This window comes from Acipenser ruthenus, chromosome 14 (genome assembly GCF_902713425.1).
Source record: "Acipenser ruthenus chromosome 14, fAciRut3.2 maternal haplotype, whole genome shotgun sequence".
NCBI lineage: Eukaryota > Metazoa > Chordata > Actinopteri > Acipenseriformes > Acipenseridae > Acipenser > Acipenser ruthenus.
Window position 1 is genome coordinate 27,733,794 of NC_081202.1, and position 15,508 is coordinate 27,749,301.

General features: G+C 37.5%; 1 protein-coding gene across 7 annotated transcripts in view; it reads left to right on the plus strand.

Moving 5' to 3' along the window:
* Positions 1-15,508, plus strand: part of LOC117419777 (plasma membrane calcium-transporting ATPase 1-like) — a 74,390-nt gene that overhangs the window by 42,428 nt on the left and 16,454 nt on the right. For all 7 annotated transcript variants that reach the window (XM_058986279.1, XM_058986281.1, XM_058986278.1 and 4 more), the window contains 9 exons: positions 5,453-5,710; positions 6,245-6,370; positions 7,305-7,451; positions 7,750-7,788; positions 8,403-8,564; positions 8,671-8,885; positions 9,069-9,311; positions 9,816-10,057; positions 10,177-10,414. In XM_058986279.1, the coding sequence (XP_058842262.1) occupies positions 5,453-5,710; positions 6,245-6,370; positions 7,305-7,451; positions 7,750-7,788; positions 8,403-8,564; positions 8,671-8,885; positions 9,069-9,311; positions 9,816-10,057; positions 10,177-10,414 (1,670 nt within the window). The remainder of the gene's footprint in view (positions 1-5,452; positions 5,711-6,244; positions 6,371-7,304; positions 7,452-7,749; positions 7,789-8,402; positions 8,565-8,670; positions 8,886-9,068; positions 9,312-9,815; positions 10,058-10,176; positions 10,415-15,508) is intronic.

The following is a 15,508-nucleotide window of genomic DNA, read 5'->3' on the forward strand; positions in this document are numbered from 1 at the left end:
TGCATCAGCTGCAGAGTGACTTACAACAACGTCTCACCCGAAAGACGGTGCACAAGGAGGTTAAGTGACTTGCTCAGGGTCACACAGTGCGTCAGTGGCTGAGCCGGGATTTGAACCGGGAACCTCCTGGTATCAAGCCGGTTTTAATTAATCACTGAACCACACAGCCTCCTACTCATAAAACCAAAAAAAATTGGTGGTGTTAGATTTGTTTCCCTACGCTAGTTTTGTAAATGTATTGAATCCAAGTGTCCTGAGACGAGCATAATGGAAACCATGTCTCTGCCTCATATTTTAGAAATGTTTGAGGTACTGTAGTGACTTCGTATTTGCATTGTATAAACCCTGCAAGCTAACAGTGTTGCACGCCATGACATTGCCTTTTGGAGTTTTTTTTATAGAGACAGTACACATTGAATTGTCTTAGTGTTTGCTACACAGCTGTATTCTTTGATTTTCTTACCAACGTTCCACTACTGTTGTCCAGTATAAATGAACCCTTTTACTGTCACATTGTTGTTTGAATTTAGGGTTAGGGGGAAATAGTGGCATCTATAACATAAATACTATTTTCTGTTTAAATTAGGACCCACCTTGGAATTGTACATGTTTTTACATATAGAAATACACTTGCATCCAATTAATTTTATTTTTTATTAAATAAGCATTGGTGGTATTTAAATCTGTAACTGTTTTAGATTAACTGAATAAACCTCGTGGATTTTCTAGTTGGTATAGTCATTCTATCAAAGTTCCATTACAAGTTAGAAGTTAACATTTTCATTGCCAGATTGTTTTAACCTCTGGGCATATATTGATGATGGAGATCTTTTTCACATTGCCATTTTATTTCATTTTTACAAATCATTCAGCCTGGCATTATATTCTCGTAGATTAAACTATTATGGATGCTTTGCTTTTGTTCACACAAAAAAAGATCACATTTCGAATTTTAATGTATTTATCATGTAGAGATGATTGTATGAATCCTGCTGAGGTACTTTGTTTAACCAATATGGACCAAATGGGGAAATGTAAATCATCTTACAATATAATTCTCAGTGCAGTAATGTCATCATACTACAAGGGAGTTCCTTGTAGTGTCATGCTGTCATTGCATAACATGAGGTTATTATCAAAGGAGTATCTTCAAACGTTCAGCTTTCAAGTATCTGTGACATTTCTAGGTAGATTGCATTTGCTGAAAATGCAATCTACTAGGGCAACAGTGATCGTGTCAAATGCAGTTTGTTACATCATGTATATGTGTGTGTATATATACCAGATTCTGCCAAGTCGACGCTCAGTGGGTCGTAAAGTTGTCATTAAGGCAAAAGTGGGGTTGGGGCATTGACTCAGGCAGGGGTGAAATTACAGCCATTATTAGCATGCGATAGATAGATTACGTTTACAATGAGGCAAGCTTAAAATTCAAAGGTTGACAACACACAGTCACTCTAAAGAATCAAGAAGTGCAGTTAACATATTTATTGACTGGTGAAATACCATTCAAACTTGCTGCAGAATGCCCACTGTTTTGTCATTTGTGAAAATATTTTCACAAAACAAACATTTAAATTTTAAAGCTACAGTGTGCAGTGCAAAAGCACACTGAAAACCTTCATCATTGATAGGGACCTACCTAATTCGCGATTTCGCGGAAATCATGAAATTGAGGGGTCACCGCGAAATTCACCTCTTAGGGGCCAAAGAATACAAACAAGTACGGAGAGGGAAAAAAAAAAAAAACTTGTTTAAATGAACTACTGCACAACGCAAGTGACGCAAACTACGTATCTTCCTTCTGTAGATAGCCCTTTTTTATTCCTTCGCCGTCCCGTGTGCATTGCACTTAAGCAAAAAACAAACAAAAAATGTCCACAAGTAACATTTACAAAATAAATTCTCCAAAGCAGTTAACGTTCTTGTTTATTATTCAAATGACAATTTTTTAATCAGCCTATCGGTGCGTCTTTACTGCTTTTATGTGATCTGTAGTACTGTGCAGTAGGGGGAGTGACAAGGTTGGTGCTGCATTGTTTTGATTTAGGTTGCTAAAATCTAGTTTTCAGCATTGGAGGTAAAATAGTAGAAATGGACGACAAAGAAAGCAAACTATATTTCGGCTGATGATCGTTTCAAGATATTTCCCAGAGAAACTACATGCAGACTGAGGTAATTGTTTTCCATATCTTAATGTGTATTTGGAGAAAATACGATCGGTCGCTATTTAGCTTCAGAATCACACATTAAACAAAAGGCTACTACAGAGGCTACTGAACAGAACGTAAAATAAACAGCTTTCAGAAACCAAACTGGAAAGTCAGCCCAGACAAGAAGTATTCCTGTCTGCAAGTTAAATCGGTACTAAAACGATCCAGCACAGCCACCTCGCTTCAACCTGCTGCTTACAGTTGGAATTTTAGACCCGAATAGCCACGTCTTCTTTGTTTTGACTCGGTACTATAAAATAAATTATTGGATGGGCAAGTAATCTGCAAGGGGATGCTGCATACTCGCAATTACTGTACAGAGCAACTACTGTACTTCTAGGCATTTTTTTCTATTCATGTGAGCCATGATATTTCTTCTCCTGGCATTATTTGCACAAAGTTAAACTGGAAATGACTGAAAATGTTACATTGTTATATTAACTCTACTGTTCAAAGATCGGTGCTACAAATGGGGAAATCCATTTTTATCCATACATTAATAATAAACATGGTTCTTCTTTTTTGTGCTACTTTACGATATGCTATGGTAAATTAAGATTAGACATTGAACAAACGAATAACAAAAACAATGTTTTAAAAAAAAAAAAATCTCAGATTTCTATTTAACTGCTAACTTTTTAGCCTAGAAGTTTTGACAGTCAGTTATGCAGGATTTCCTTTTTTTTTTTTTTTTTTTTTTAACCTTCCTAAATTTATTTTATTCAAACAGTTTTTAATCAACAAAATAATTATACTTCTGGACAAAACAAGATTAATATTATGATATGGCCTTGCATCAGGGCCAATGTATGCAGTTAGCCGCAAATTATTATTATTATTATTATTATTATTATTATTATTATTATTATTATTATTATTATTACCTGTTTAATATGAATACTATTGTTGTGGTGAACGTAAATGTATGGAGTAGAGGTGAAGAATAAAGTCAATCCATGAAACTGGTCTGTGAGTTAATCAAAAGGGAGAATATTTCAGCATAAACACAGATATTACATTGTGGGCCTTTAATAGCTTATTGTATTTGGTAGCAGTATACAGTCGTAAAACTTGAATGGAACAATTTTGAAAGTAAAAAAAGAAAATAAATCCTGCATAACTGACTGTCAAAACTTGTAGGGTAGGCTAGTTAGCAGTTAAATAGAATTCTTATGAGTTTTTTTTTTTTAACATTTGTTTTTGTTATTCATTTGTTCAATGTCTAATCTTAATTTACCATAGCATATCGTAAAGTAGCACAAAAAAGAGGAACCATGTTTATTTGAAAAGAAGCCAGGATTATTATTATTATTATTATTATTATTATTATTATTATTATTATTATTATTATTATTATTATTATTATTATTATTAATATTATTTTTTAGCAGACGCCCTTATCCAGGGTGACGTACAATTGTTACAAGATATCACATTATTTTTACATACAATTACCTGTTTTTTTTATTGGAGCAATGTAGGTAAAGTACCTTGCTCAAGGATACAGCAGCAGTGTCCCCCACCTGGGATTGAACCAATGACCCTCCGGTCAAGAGTCCAGAGCCCTAACCACTACTCCACACTGCTGCTTATTATTATTATTATTATTATTATTAATAATAATAATAAATAATAATAATAATAAATAATAATAATAATAATAATAATAATAATAATAATAATAATAATAATAATAATAATGTGTTTTTTTTTAAAATTTTATTTTCTAACTGAGTAGATTAGTGTGACACTGGAACTATTTTCAGGGGGAAGCAGAATGTCGTTTCACTTTGTTTTGACTTTATTTATTTTGGTACTGTATGCCAAATAATAATTTTTTTAAAAAGTGCTTGAGCATGAATTGCTTCTGAAGTGTCCTTTATCGAAACTCATATTTACTGAAGAAGAGCAACTTGTTAAGGTAATGTGTAAAATACAAATAAAAATAATAATAACAATAACAAACCATGCAGCTACTTGTCAGTAACTTAAGATCCTGAATGCATCTCGGGCTGGCAGCAAGTATAGCTACAAAGTTGTGCACGGTGATGCACTGTAACGGAGCTTGCAGTGGTAGTCTGTCATTGTAAAGGTGTCCCACAGTGATGGGGTTGCGCTGTATTTGGTCACGTGGTGGTGGGGTTGCGCTGTATTTGGTCACGTGGTGGTGGTGTTGCGCTGTACTAGGTCACACGGTGATGGACATGCAGTGGTGGGTTAGCTTTAATAGACGTGCTGTAGGGTCTGGGTATGCCATCTGTGTTTTGACTTCCATTACAACAAATTTATAATAAACAACCTGGAATATAAAATGAGCTGCTTTTAATCCCCTATTTACTTCTGGCTGTTAAAATACTTCAGCATTTAAACTTTATCCAAATTAAGATGCGCAAGAAACACAAGCCTCATATTTGGGAAGTGAGTCAATTTGGGGTGTGTTTCTGTCTGCCATACAGATCTGGTATGTCACTCAAAATGCCTCTCACATTTTCCAACACTTGCTCAACTTGCAAAATAAAGGTCTCGTATAGCGATCATTTTGTTTTTTTGTGTTGCAATGTAAAAAGAGAAATAAAACATGGTCATTTTTTAAAAAAATATATTGTACAGTGCCCCTTTTTCCACATTTTATTACTTGAAGGGTTTATTCAAATTAAACAGCTTATAAAAATATGGCATCCTTTTGTTTTGTAGTTAATTCACTAAAGTAAGGCTTTCACATCCTATTCTTACTTCTGGTATATTAATGCAGCTTTAATAGTGTTACATATAATGGCTTTGATAACATTTTGCAAATGAACGAATATTCGAATACTGTACTTGTCTGAATCTTAAAGGGTATCCAAACATGAGAATCCCATGTTTGTCCCAGCACTATTAACAATAAGTATTTTTCTATATAAGTTTTAGGTATATATCTTCATTGATTTCAAATGAATAGCATTTGTAAATGTGTAGAAATAGTCTTCATTTTTCTTGTCTACAAAACTGTTTGAAAATTGATTTGTTTGCTGTTCAAGAAAAAAAAAAAACATTCTGAGTATTAACAGTGTAAAATTGTGGCAAATTATTTGTCTTTTGCTTAAAAGTTTAGAAGTCCACATTTGCCCATTTTGGTCTACCCCTTCTTTTGTTCTCTAAGACAGCTTGAACACACTATTTAGCCTACATACCATACTGCATGCCTTCACAGATTAACTGTGTAACTCTGCAGCTGTGCTTGTTCTTTTTCTCTGCAGTCTGTGGTACTGCTGCTGGTGGTGTGGAGGATGAAGGGGAATCGCATGCAGGCTGGATCGAAGGGGTCGCAATTCTTCTGTCTGTAGTTTGTGTGGTGCTAGTAACGGCTTTTAATGACTGGAGTAAAGAGAAACAGTTTCGTGGGCTACAAAACCGAATCGAACAAGAGCAGAAGTTTACTGTTGTCCGAGGTGGCCAAGTCATCCAGATACCAGTGGCAGAAATTGTTGTTGGGGATATTGCACAAGTGAAATATGGTAAGCATTACATATGGTTGTAATCTCCCTGAAAAATGCACTTTGGAAATTTGCCAATAAGTGGTAAATGGCTAGATAAGCTATTAAAATCTGAACATTCTCCCTGTAACCACTTCTATGTAACCTCACATTTTATGTCTACAGAGATGAAAAAGATCAGACTTTTGCCTGATCTAAGTCTATGTAAATTTGATTTGGCTTAAATACCAAAAGTAACATTTACATTTAATATTGATACGTTAAATGCAAATTTATTAAAATGGAGTTTGACACTTGTAGTATATTAATGTGAGCATATATTTCAAGGATCAAATACATTGCATTTGGCTATTTCAGAGACAGTAAATCAACATATATTGATTCACTATTTACCAATACCCAAACATAATGAATAATGATACCAACCATTTGAGATATAGACGTTGCCATATTGTGTCCATATAATTAGTTGTTTTCACAGTAAAACCAGAAATTGGATAAATTATTGTGTAAATATTGATCGCCTTAAATACACTTTTTTTGTTTGTGCTCTAGGTGACCTTCTACCTGCTGATGGTGTGCTAATTCAAGGAAATGACCTGAAAATTGATGAAAGCTCACTTACTGGGGAGTCTGATCATGTCAAGAAAACCTTAGACAAGGATCCATTGCTGCTTTCAGGTATTCCACTATTTTGAACTGGTAAATGCGTGTGCTGAAAACTCAGAGCCCATGTCTTAAGATATCTGGTGTCCATATAATTTCACAACTGATATCGAGCTTAAACTCGAATTAACTGGTATTAAGTGGACAGGAATTTACAGGAAGATTGTGTGTGTGTGTGTGTGTGTGTGTGTGTGTGTGTGTGTTTGTACAAGTGTTAAAGGGCAGTAAAGGGTTACAATGCTAAATTCATATTTAAATACATTATAGTTTACAGTAAGTGCAAATAATACTACCAAAATACAATATGAAATAGGATGCAACAAGTTAGGATTACAACAAGTTATATCTACAATGACACAATAAAAGAGCAAGGATATAATAGTGCATTAGCTGAGGGTCCAGTAATGCTTTGGTCAGGGAAGTCCAGTGCAGTAGCAGGGGAAGATCAATAGATCTACAAGTGCAGTCTAAACAGGTGTACCCCAATTTGGCTGTTAAACACATTTTCTCCACTAACCAACAGAGAGGAGTTTATAACGGAGGCTTGTCCTCCTGGGGGGGGGGGGGGGGGGGGGGGATCCTCTCTGGGCCTGACATCAAGCATGAATTTATCAGTTTACCTTTCACTATTATTATTATTATTATTATTATTATTATTATTATTATTATTATTTCTTAGCAGACGCCCTTATCCAGGGCGACTTACAACTGTTACAAGATATCACATTATTTTTACATACAATTACCCATTCATACAGTTGGGTTTTTATTGGAGCAATCTAGGTAAAGTACCTTACTCAAGGGTACAGCAACAGTGTCCCCCACCTGGGATTGAACCCACAACCCTCCGGACAAGAGTCCAGAGCCCTAACCACTACTCCACACTACTGCCCCAGATTGTAGAACTTTTCTTAAACAATAATATGTTAATTACATTTTTGTATTTTAGGTACCCATGTAATGGAGGGGTCTGGAAAAGTGCTAGTCACTGCTGTAGGTGTAAACTCACAAACTGGAATTATCTTTACTTTACTTGGGGCTAGTGAGGATGAGGACAAAGACAAGGAAGAGAAACAAAACAAAAAGGACAAGAAAAGTAAGTTGACTTTTACACTTTTTTTTTTTTTCTTGCTCTGCCACAAGCCTCAAGGTATTTGCAATTACATGTTTGAGTTATGCATTCTGTCATTCATGTGTGAGGGGGAAAAAAATATTTTGAAGTAGTAATTCATTAGAAATTGTATGTTTTTAAAAAAAAATGTTGACGACATACTGAATATTCGTTACAAAATGAATAACAAAAAGGTAAAAAGGTCACCACTCATTTTAATTAATGCTCTATACCCAAAAGTGTTTTTTTAAATGCCTTTTTCAATCTTTTTTTTTCTATAAAGACAAAAAGCAAGATGGCTCTGTTGAAAATCGTAACAAAGGTAAGCCCTAAATGTCAGAAAAATAGCATCCTGAAATCAGAGTATTCTCTCTGCTTTTTTACAACAGCAAGTTCACTAGCGAATCCAATCATAGTGATGAGTGATGCCATTACAGATTATGCTCTATGGTTAATTGAGCACTCCTTGGACAAATGACACAACAGTCGATCCACTTTTAATTTTAGGGTTTAATCTTAATTTTAAATGGAGCCTGCTTTTTAAGGGTGTAGATTTTCTTTGTGTTTGTGTGTGTGTGTGAGAGAGAGAGAGTAAGTTACAAATGCTATACAAGTGCAACCAGTTTCAGCTTACTCTGATGTCTGGCGTATCACAGGATCAATATGGGCACATCAGCCAAGTCGAAACCCAGCTTTGAAGTGGAAATATTTGATGTTGATAAAGTCTGAATGGGCCTTGTTGCATATTTAGTAAAACGTAATGCTTTCCATTGCTGCTGCTGCTCTGGTTATTTATTTATTTTAAATAATATGAATATCATACAATATTGCAAAAATATATAAAATATGTGTAAATCTTTTTAAAAAGAGCAATCCACTGCAATACATTTGACTTTAATATATTTAAACATTTTTTTTTCCCCCCCTGCTTCTCAGCTAACGCTCAGGATGGAGCTGCCATGGAAATGCAGCCTCTCAAGAGTGAGGAAGGTCTAGATGGGGATGCACAGGAAAAAAGGAAAGCAAACACGTCGAAGAAAGAAAAATCTGTTCTTCAAGGAAAGCTTACAAAACTGGCAGTCCAAATTGGCAAAGCGGGTAAAAAAGTTGCAGTATTTGACCAACATTTATGCTTTGTTATTACTTTATTAATTTTTTTTTTACAATCCATAAAACACAAATATTTGTGTTCTTTCCTGTTCAGGGCTAGTGATGTCTGCTATTACAGTCATCATCCTTGTATTGTACTTTGTCATCAACACCTTCTGGGTCCAAAATATCAGTTGGATCACCGAATGCACGCCAATTTACATCCAATATTTCGTGAAGTTCTTCATCATTGGTGTCACTGTACTGGTTGTAGCCGTACCAGAGGGTCTTCCACTTGCAGTCACAATTTCTCTGGCCTACTCTGTAAAGGTAGGTAGTAATTTTATATTGATAACTGACAAACGACTTGGGTATGTGAGTTGCCAAGTAGTTATGGTATTTTGACCAAATCAGAAATTAAATAGTATTTACTGGATGTATAATACATTTAACATGAATTAAAAATGCACTTGTTCATTTTGTGAATAGCATGTTTTTCCTTTCTCCTTATAGAAAATGATGAAAGACAATAATTTGGTTAGACATCTTGATGCCTGTGAAACCATGGGCAATGCTACAGCTATCTGCTCTGATAAAACTGGAACTCTGACCATGAACAGGATGACTGTAGTCCAAGTCTTTATTGGGGAAAAGCATTATAGAAAGGTCCCTGAACCTGAAGCTGTTCCTGAAAAGTGTTTGGATCTCCTTATTACAGGGATTGGGGTCAACTGCGCTTACACTACTAAAATATTGGTAAGTAGAATTACATTTGCAGGTGTTGTGTATAAAATTGGAACTGATTCACAATTACCTGAATAATTTAGAGTAAGTAGCAGGGTTTGAAAACATAGTCCCCATGTGTTGCTACAGCACTTTTCATTGGTTACATCCTGATGACTTTTTACACTTGTAAAAAGTCATCAGGATGTAACCAATGAAAGGACTTTTCAACATGTCAGTTCCATTGCACTCGGGTTTGAGATCGGTGGGGGGTGGGGGGTGGGGGGTGGGGGGGGGGTGTCTTCTGATCACTGTGGGAAGAGGGTCTTTAAAAAAAGAAAAAAAAAATGTTTGTTGCGTTACCTGTTTGGCAATGTGGGCAATAACCCTTACACTGTCAGCTATGATAATAAAAAAAATAATAATCAAGCTACTCTTTTAAATTATTTTAAGAGTGACTAAAAATGTTTAACTTCAAATTACTGGATTCTAGAAAAAAGCAACCACCAATGAGGCTTTTTTCTCTAATCCTTGTAGTCTCCTGAAAAGGAAGGTGGCCTGCCACGTCATGTTGGAAACAAGACAGAATGTTCCTTGCTGGGTTTTGCTTTGGACTTGAAAAGAGACTACCAGGCTGTTCGAAATGAAATCCCAGAGGAAAAACTCTACAAAGTCTACACTTTCAACTCTGTCCGAAAATCCATGAGCACTGTTCTAAAAAATGCTGATGGCAGTTACCGTATGTTTAGTAAGGGAGCCTCCGAGATCCTCCTGAAAAAGTAAGAAACGCATATTCCGTCCCTGCTTTTTCAATGGGCTATGATAATTCTGCTTGCAAACCGCATATGAAAAGTGCAAATTTCTGATGACTTTCTCTTGATTTTTTTTCTTTTTCTAGGTGTTATAGAATTCTCAATGCAGATGGGGAAGCCAAACTTTTCAGACCCAGAGACCGTGATGATATGGTAAAGAAAGTAATTGAGCCTATGGCCTCAGAAGGATTGAGAACGATCTGCTTGGCATATAGGGACTTCCCTGCTGGAGATTCGGAGCCTGAATGGGACAATGAGACTGATATTTTAACCAGCCTCACCTGTATTTGTGTTGTGGGGATTGAGGACCCTGTCAGGCCTGAAGTAAGAAGCTTTGTTTTTGTATTTAATTATTTTTTTATATATAAAGTATTTGCATATATATATATATATATATATATATATATATATATATATATATATATATATATATATATATATATATATATATTACACATACACACACGTACATATACACACTTTACACCTGTGCTGGGCAACTGTTTCATACTGAAGGGCAACACATTTCACATGAAACGAGTTTACGGGCCAGTAACACATTTTAGCAATGCAATATATATATATATATATTAATAATGACAATAAAATGCTGTTCCCCTTCGTCTGTGGTATTTCTGTTGATCAGGAACGTAATACTATTGCACATTATACTCCTTAATTTCCGATATTGCATGGAGGCACACTAAACACTGCAGCTTTCCTCCTGTGGCAGTCTGACGTGTTTGATGTCACAGACCTGGAAGGAGACAGACAGCACTGGGGTATGAAACACACTGATGCACATATTTATTAAATAAAATAAAAGGTTTAAACACAAAACAAAGGGCACGTGGGCCAAAACAAACAGAATAAACAAGCATGTGTAGCAATTTATTATTTTATAATTTATCTCCTCTCTCGCTCTCCCGTTTTCCACTAACCGAACACCCAACCCCGAGTGAGTGAAACACTGCATCTTTTATGCAACTGTGCCGAGATTCGATTGCAATCAGTCATTCAATTGGAATCTCGGTACATCTGCACGTGAACTAATTGTGCTCCCCATGCTTTCATACTAATACCCACTTTAATCCGCATGTGGAGTGAGTGTGCAATCCCTGTGCCTAAATACAACTATATCAATCAATCAGTCAATCTTTATTTTATATAGCGCCTTTTCATAGTGGACCACCATTACAAAGTGGTTTACAAGATGCAGTAACACCAAAGTCCATAATACTTTAAATACAGAGAAGTGCATAATACATGATATACAGTAAGAAACAATGCCTAATACAATACAGTAAAAAATGCATAATACATGATATATAGTAACATAATACACAAAATAGTAGCAACAACACAGCAGCTAATAGAAGATATCAGACTTAAAGATCAAGGAAAGCAAGAGAGAACAAGTGGTTCTTGAGAGTTGATTTTAAAGCGAGCGATGGTGGGAGCGTCACGCACCAAAGCTGGGAGAGAGTTCCAGAGAGTCGGAGCCATGAAGCTAAACGAGCATTCTCCAAGTGTGGTGCACTTTTGCTTGGGGATAACAAGCAGGCCAGAGTCGGTGGACCTAGATCCTACTAGAAGGAGTTTATATTTGTTCAGCTGAAGAAAAGCAGCTATTAGGTCAAGGAGGACAAGCACAGCGGGAGCACCAGCATCAGCATTAAGCAGGAGGTCATTCACAATCCGGAGCAGAGCAGTTTCAGTACTGTGATGCGGCCGGAAGCCAGACTGTAGGGATTCAAGCGGATTGTTATCTGTGAGACGTTTCATTTGCCGACTGGCTACAGCCCTTTCGAGAGTTTTGGAGAGAAGGGAGATTGGAGATAAGATGGAAATTAAATAAGTCAGCCGATTTGAAGGAGGGTTTTTCGAGTACCGGGATAACTCGGGCAAGCTTAAGGGCAGCAGGAACCGAGCCAGAGTACAGGGACTGGTTGAGAGTGTGCATAATTTGAAGGAGCAAGATCAGAAGCAGAGACAGACAAGATTAGTCAGCCAAGGGTCCAGGGGGCACATAGCAGTAGTTGATTTCAACAGTAAGCCGGAGACATCAGCAATGGAGAGAGGAGAGGGCAGGAAGGGCAACCGGAGGAGAGTCAAGGTGGTCAAGTTAGACTGTGTTTATGGTGGGAGAATAGATGTCAGTTTTGTTCTGAAAGAAAGAGGAGAAATTATGACAGGTAAGAGGAGGATGAACGGGAGATGGATCTGGCTGGATGTAGGATTTGGTCAATGATCTTAAAGAGAACATTGGGTTTACTGTGTCCCATATTTATGATTTCAGAGAAGTACTTCGCCCTGGCAGCGGTGAGCACACGCTTGTACCTACCGAGATGGTCGGTCCAGATCTCTCTGTGAACCGTTAGTTCAAGCTTGCGGCAGGCAAACTTAAGCAATCGAAGTTTGAGGGTGTACCATGGCAGTTTCGATCTTTCATGACTGTTCTGGCTATAAGCGGTGCAACTGTCGATTTGATATTAGTAAGGGTGGCGTTGTAGAGGGTCACCACATCGTCAACAGAGGACGGGAGAGTACCAGTTAGGGGGGGATGAAGAGACACATTCAGAGAGTTTTAGAGGATTCAGCAGATTCTTGGGATGGAAGGAGATAACAGTAGCAGAGGAAGAAGCAGGGAGATTAATACTAGCAGTGATTTAAGAAATGGTCAGAGAGATATCTGAGACGGAGAGATTTGAGGGGTCAAGACCCTATGTGACGAGCAGATCCAGGGTGTGTCCTCAGGTATGAGTGGGGACGTTGACAAATTGAGAGCGCCCAAGACAATCCAGAAGTGTGGAAGTCGGTCACGAGGGGGGAGGAGATTTGTCAAAGAGGGAATAGCCCTTTGGGGTGGCTAGATGCATGTCGTTTACAGAGTGCCAGGTTTCAGCTAGACAGAGAAGATCAAGATTGGTATTAGTTATAAGTTCGCTGAGAAGTAGAGATTTGTTAGTCAGAGAGCGACAATTGAAAAAAGAGATTTTCAGTTTTGTAGCAGGCAGTATAGGTGGAGAAGGAGTTAGTAATGGTACTTGCCAGTGTTCATTCTGGGAGTGGAGAAAGAGTGAGCCCACTTTGTCTAGGGGATCCAGACGTTGGGTGTTAAAGTAGAAATGAGGCCTTGTGAACAGGATGACTTGCAGTGGTGACGTCAGACCAGTAACACAGACTCGGGAAGTAGCGGGTGGAACTGAAGAGCAACAGCGCTCAGCTATTTTATTAAATAATAAACGAAACAAAAGATTGAAACAAAACACTACAAAACAAAAAGGCACGTTGGCCAAACAAACAGAAATAAATAAGTATTGTGCTGGTGTAAAAACCAGCACGTTTAGCAGTTGTTTACGTTTTACTTTCTCTCTCTCCTTGCTCGCTCTCCCGTACTCTCCTCTGTACACTCTCCCTGAGCGCAGACAGATGCAGGCTTTTATATTATGGCCGAGGGGTTAACTAGCTAGTAATTAATTAATTATCTTATTACTCCTCGGCCATAGTCTGCACGTTTCATAAGGATGCATGACTCTCAGTTAAATAATCAGTAGCTGATCAGTCACGCATCCTCACAAGGTTTTAAAATCAAATAATGACAGCGGCTTTCGTCCGCGCCACAAATAATAATACAAATAATAACAATAGTGTACATACATATAGTGGCGGGACACTCAGCCACAGGCCTCTAGTAGCCATTGGGAGAGATTTGGAAAAAATCCTCACTCCACCTGTCCTTGCTGTAACTGCCACAGCTCAGACTGCCCTTGGATGTGTGGCCCTTAGACGGCTGGCACTTAGAGTCTTAGAACGGCAGCCGTTCTGTTTGCCAATTTATACTATCCTGTAGGCCTACATCCGTATACGTAACACAATATTCTAGTCAACCTCATGATTCAACACAGCCTAGCACAGTTTGCAAAACTTAAATTACAAGGCAGGGATAGTTACCCCAGCAACAACGATTTTAACTAGCAAATTAAGTACAATCCACTTACATGGTTATATGTTGAGTCGGCCAGCAGCAGCACGGAGTTCAGAAAACGAGCATAGACACACAGCACATGTGGCCTCAGTTGCAAGGTAACTTTTTTGATACTTTAGTGATTTTTTTTTTTTTTTTGTAACCATTCTTCAACGCAAATTCTAGTTCATTCAGATATTTTAAATCACTCGTAATAACCCACACTCTGTACACCAATACATACATACATACATGCATACATGCATATAACAGAATATAATATAACATAAAATACAAAATACGCACAGAGGCGCGGCACCCCGCCACACCTCCTTTTTATTAAAGGCTCAGTTTTCAACTTCCACCTTTTTCTCTTTTTGAAAGCCATTTTATTCAGCTGACTAGATCACTACTCTACACTACACTACAGGGACCAGTTTCATAAAAGTCCTGCAATTTGCAATGAGGATGCAGAAGTCGTCGCTGCGTGCGTCTCATAAAGCACTCCAAGTGCCACTGCTTGCAATGACTCTTTAGCGATCTGCGCTCAAAAACAATCTGTAACTTGGCAATCCGCTTTAAAGCCCAGTGACTGATTAGGTAATTGCACAATGGCAGGAGTGCAAGGGAAAACTAATTTTTCCAAAGAAGAAATTGATACAATTAAAGAAATGGTTAGCCAACACGAATCTGTTCTATATGGCAAGTTGTCTGGAAATTTAACTAACAAAGACAAGAAAAAAAAGTGGCAGATAACCAGATGTAGTAAATTCTCTAGGGGTGGAGCAGCGAACGGTACCTGAAATAAAAAAATGGTTAGATTAACAAATGGAGCAAAATTAAAAGAACGTAATAGAAGGCAGATGAAAAATACCTCAAATGAGGAGGAAAACATTGTCTAAATATAATTGGTGAAGCTGCTGGTATTGAGAGAGGATTGAAATAAGCAAAAAAAGAAAAGCAGATGGTGAAGCGCTTCTTGCTGCTTTTAACCTAACATAAGTAAAAATGTCTTTTGTTATCTATCTAAGTAAGTAATAATTAAAATAAATAGTTACACAGCCTGTTAATAAAATGTATTATTATTGTTATTATCTTACCCACTGTCTCCCAATATCTCATCACCAATATCTCCAATGGGGTTCAGGTCTGGAGATTGGGCTGGCCATGACAGGGTCTTGATCTGGTGGTCCTCCATCCACACCTTGATTGACCTGGCTGTTGGCATGGAGCATTGTCCTGCTGGAAAAACCAATCCTCAGAGTTGGGGAACATTGTCAGAGCAGAAGGAAGCAAGTTTTCTTCCAGGACAACCTTGTACTTGGCTTGATTCATGCGTCCTTCTCAAAGACAAATCTGCCCGATTCCAGCCTTGCTGAAGCACCCCCAGATGAGTCCAATTTTCAGCTTTGCCCAACACCTGGTCGTCTAATGGTTAGACGGAGACCTGG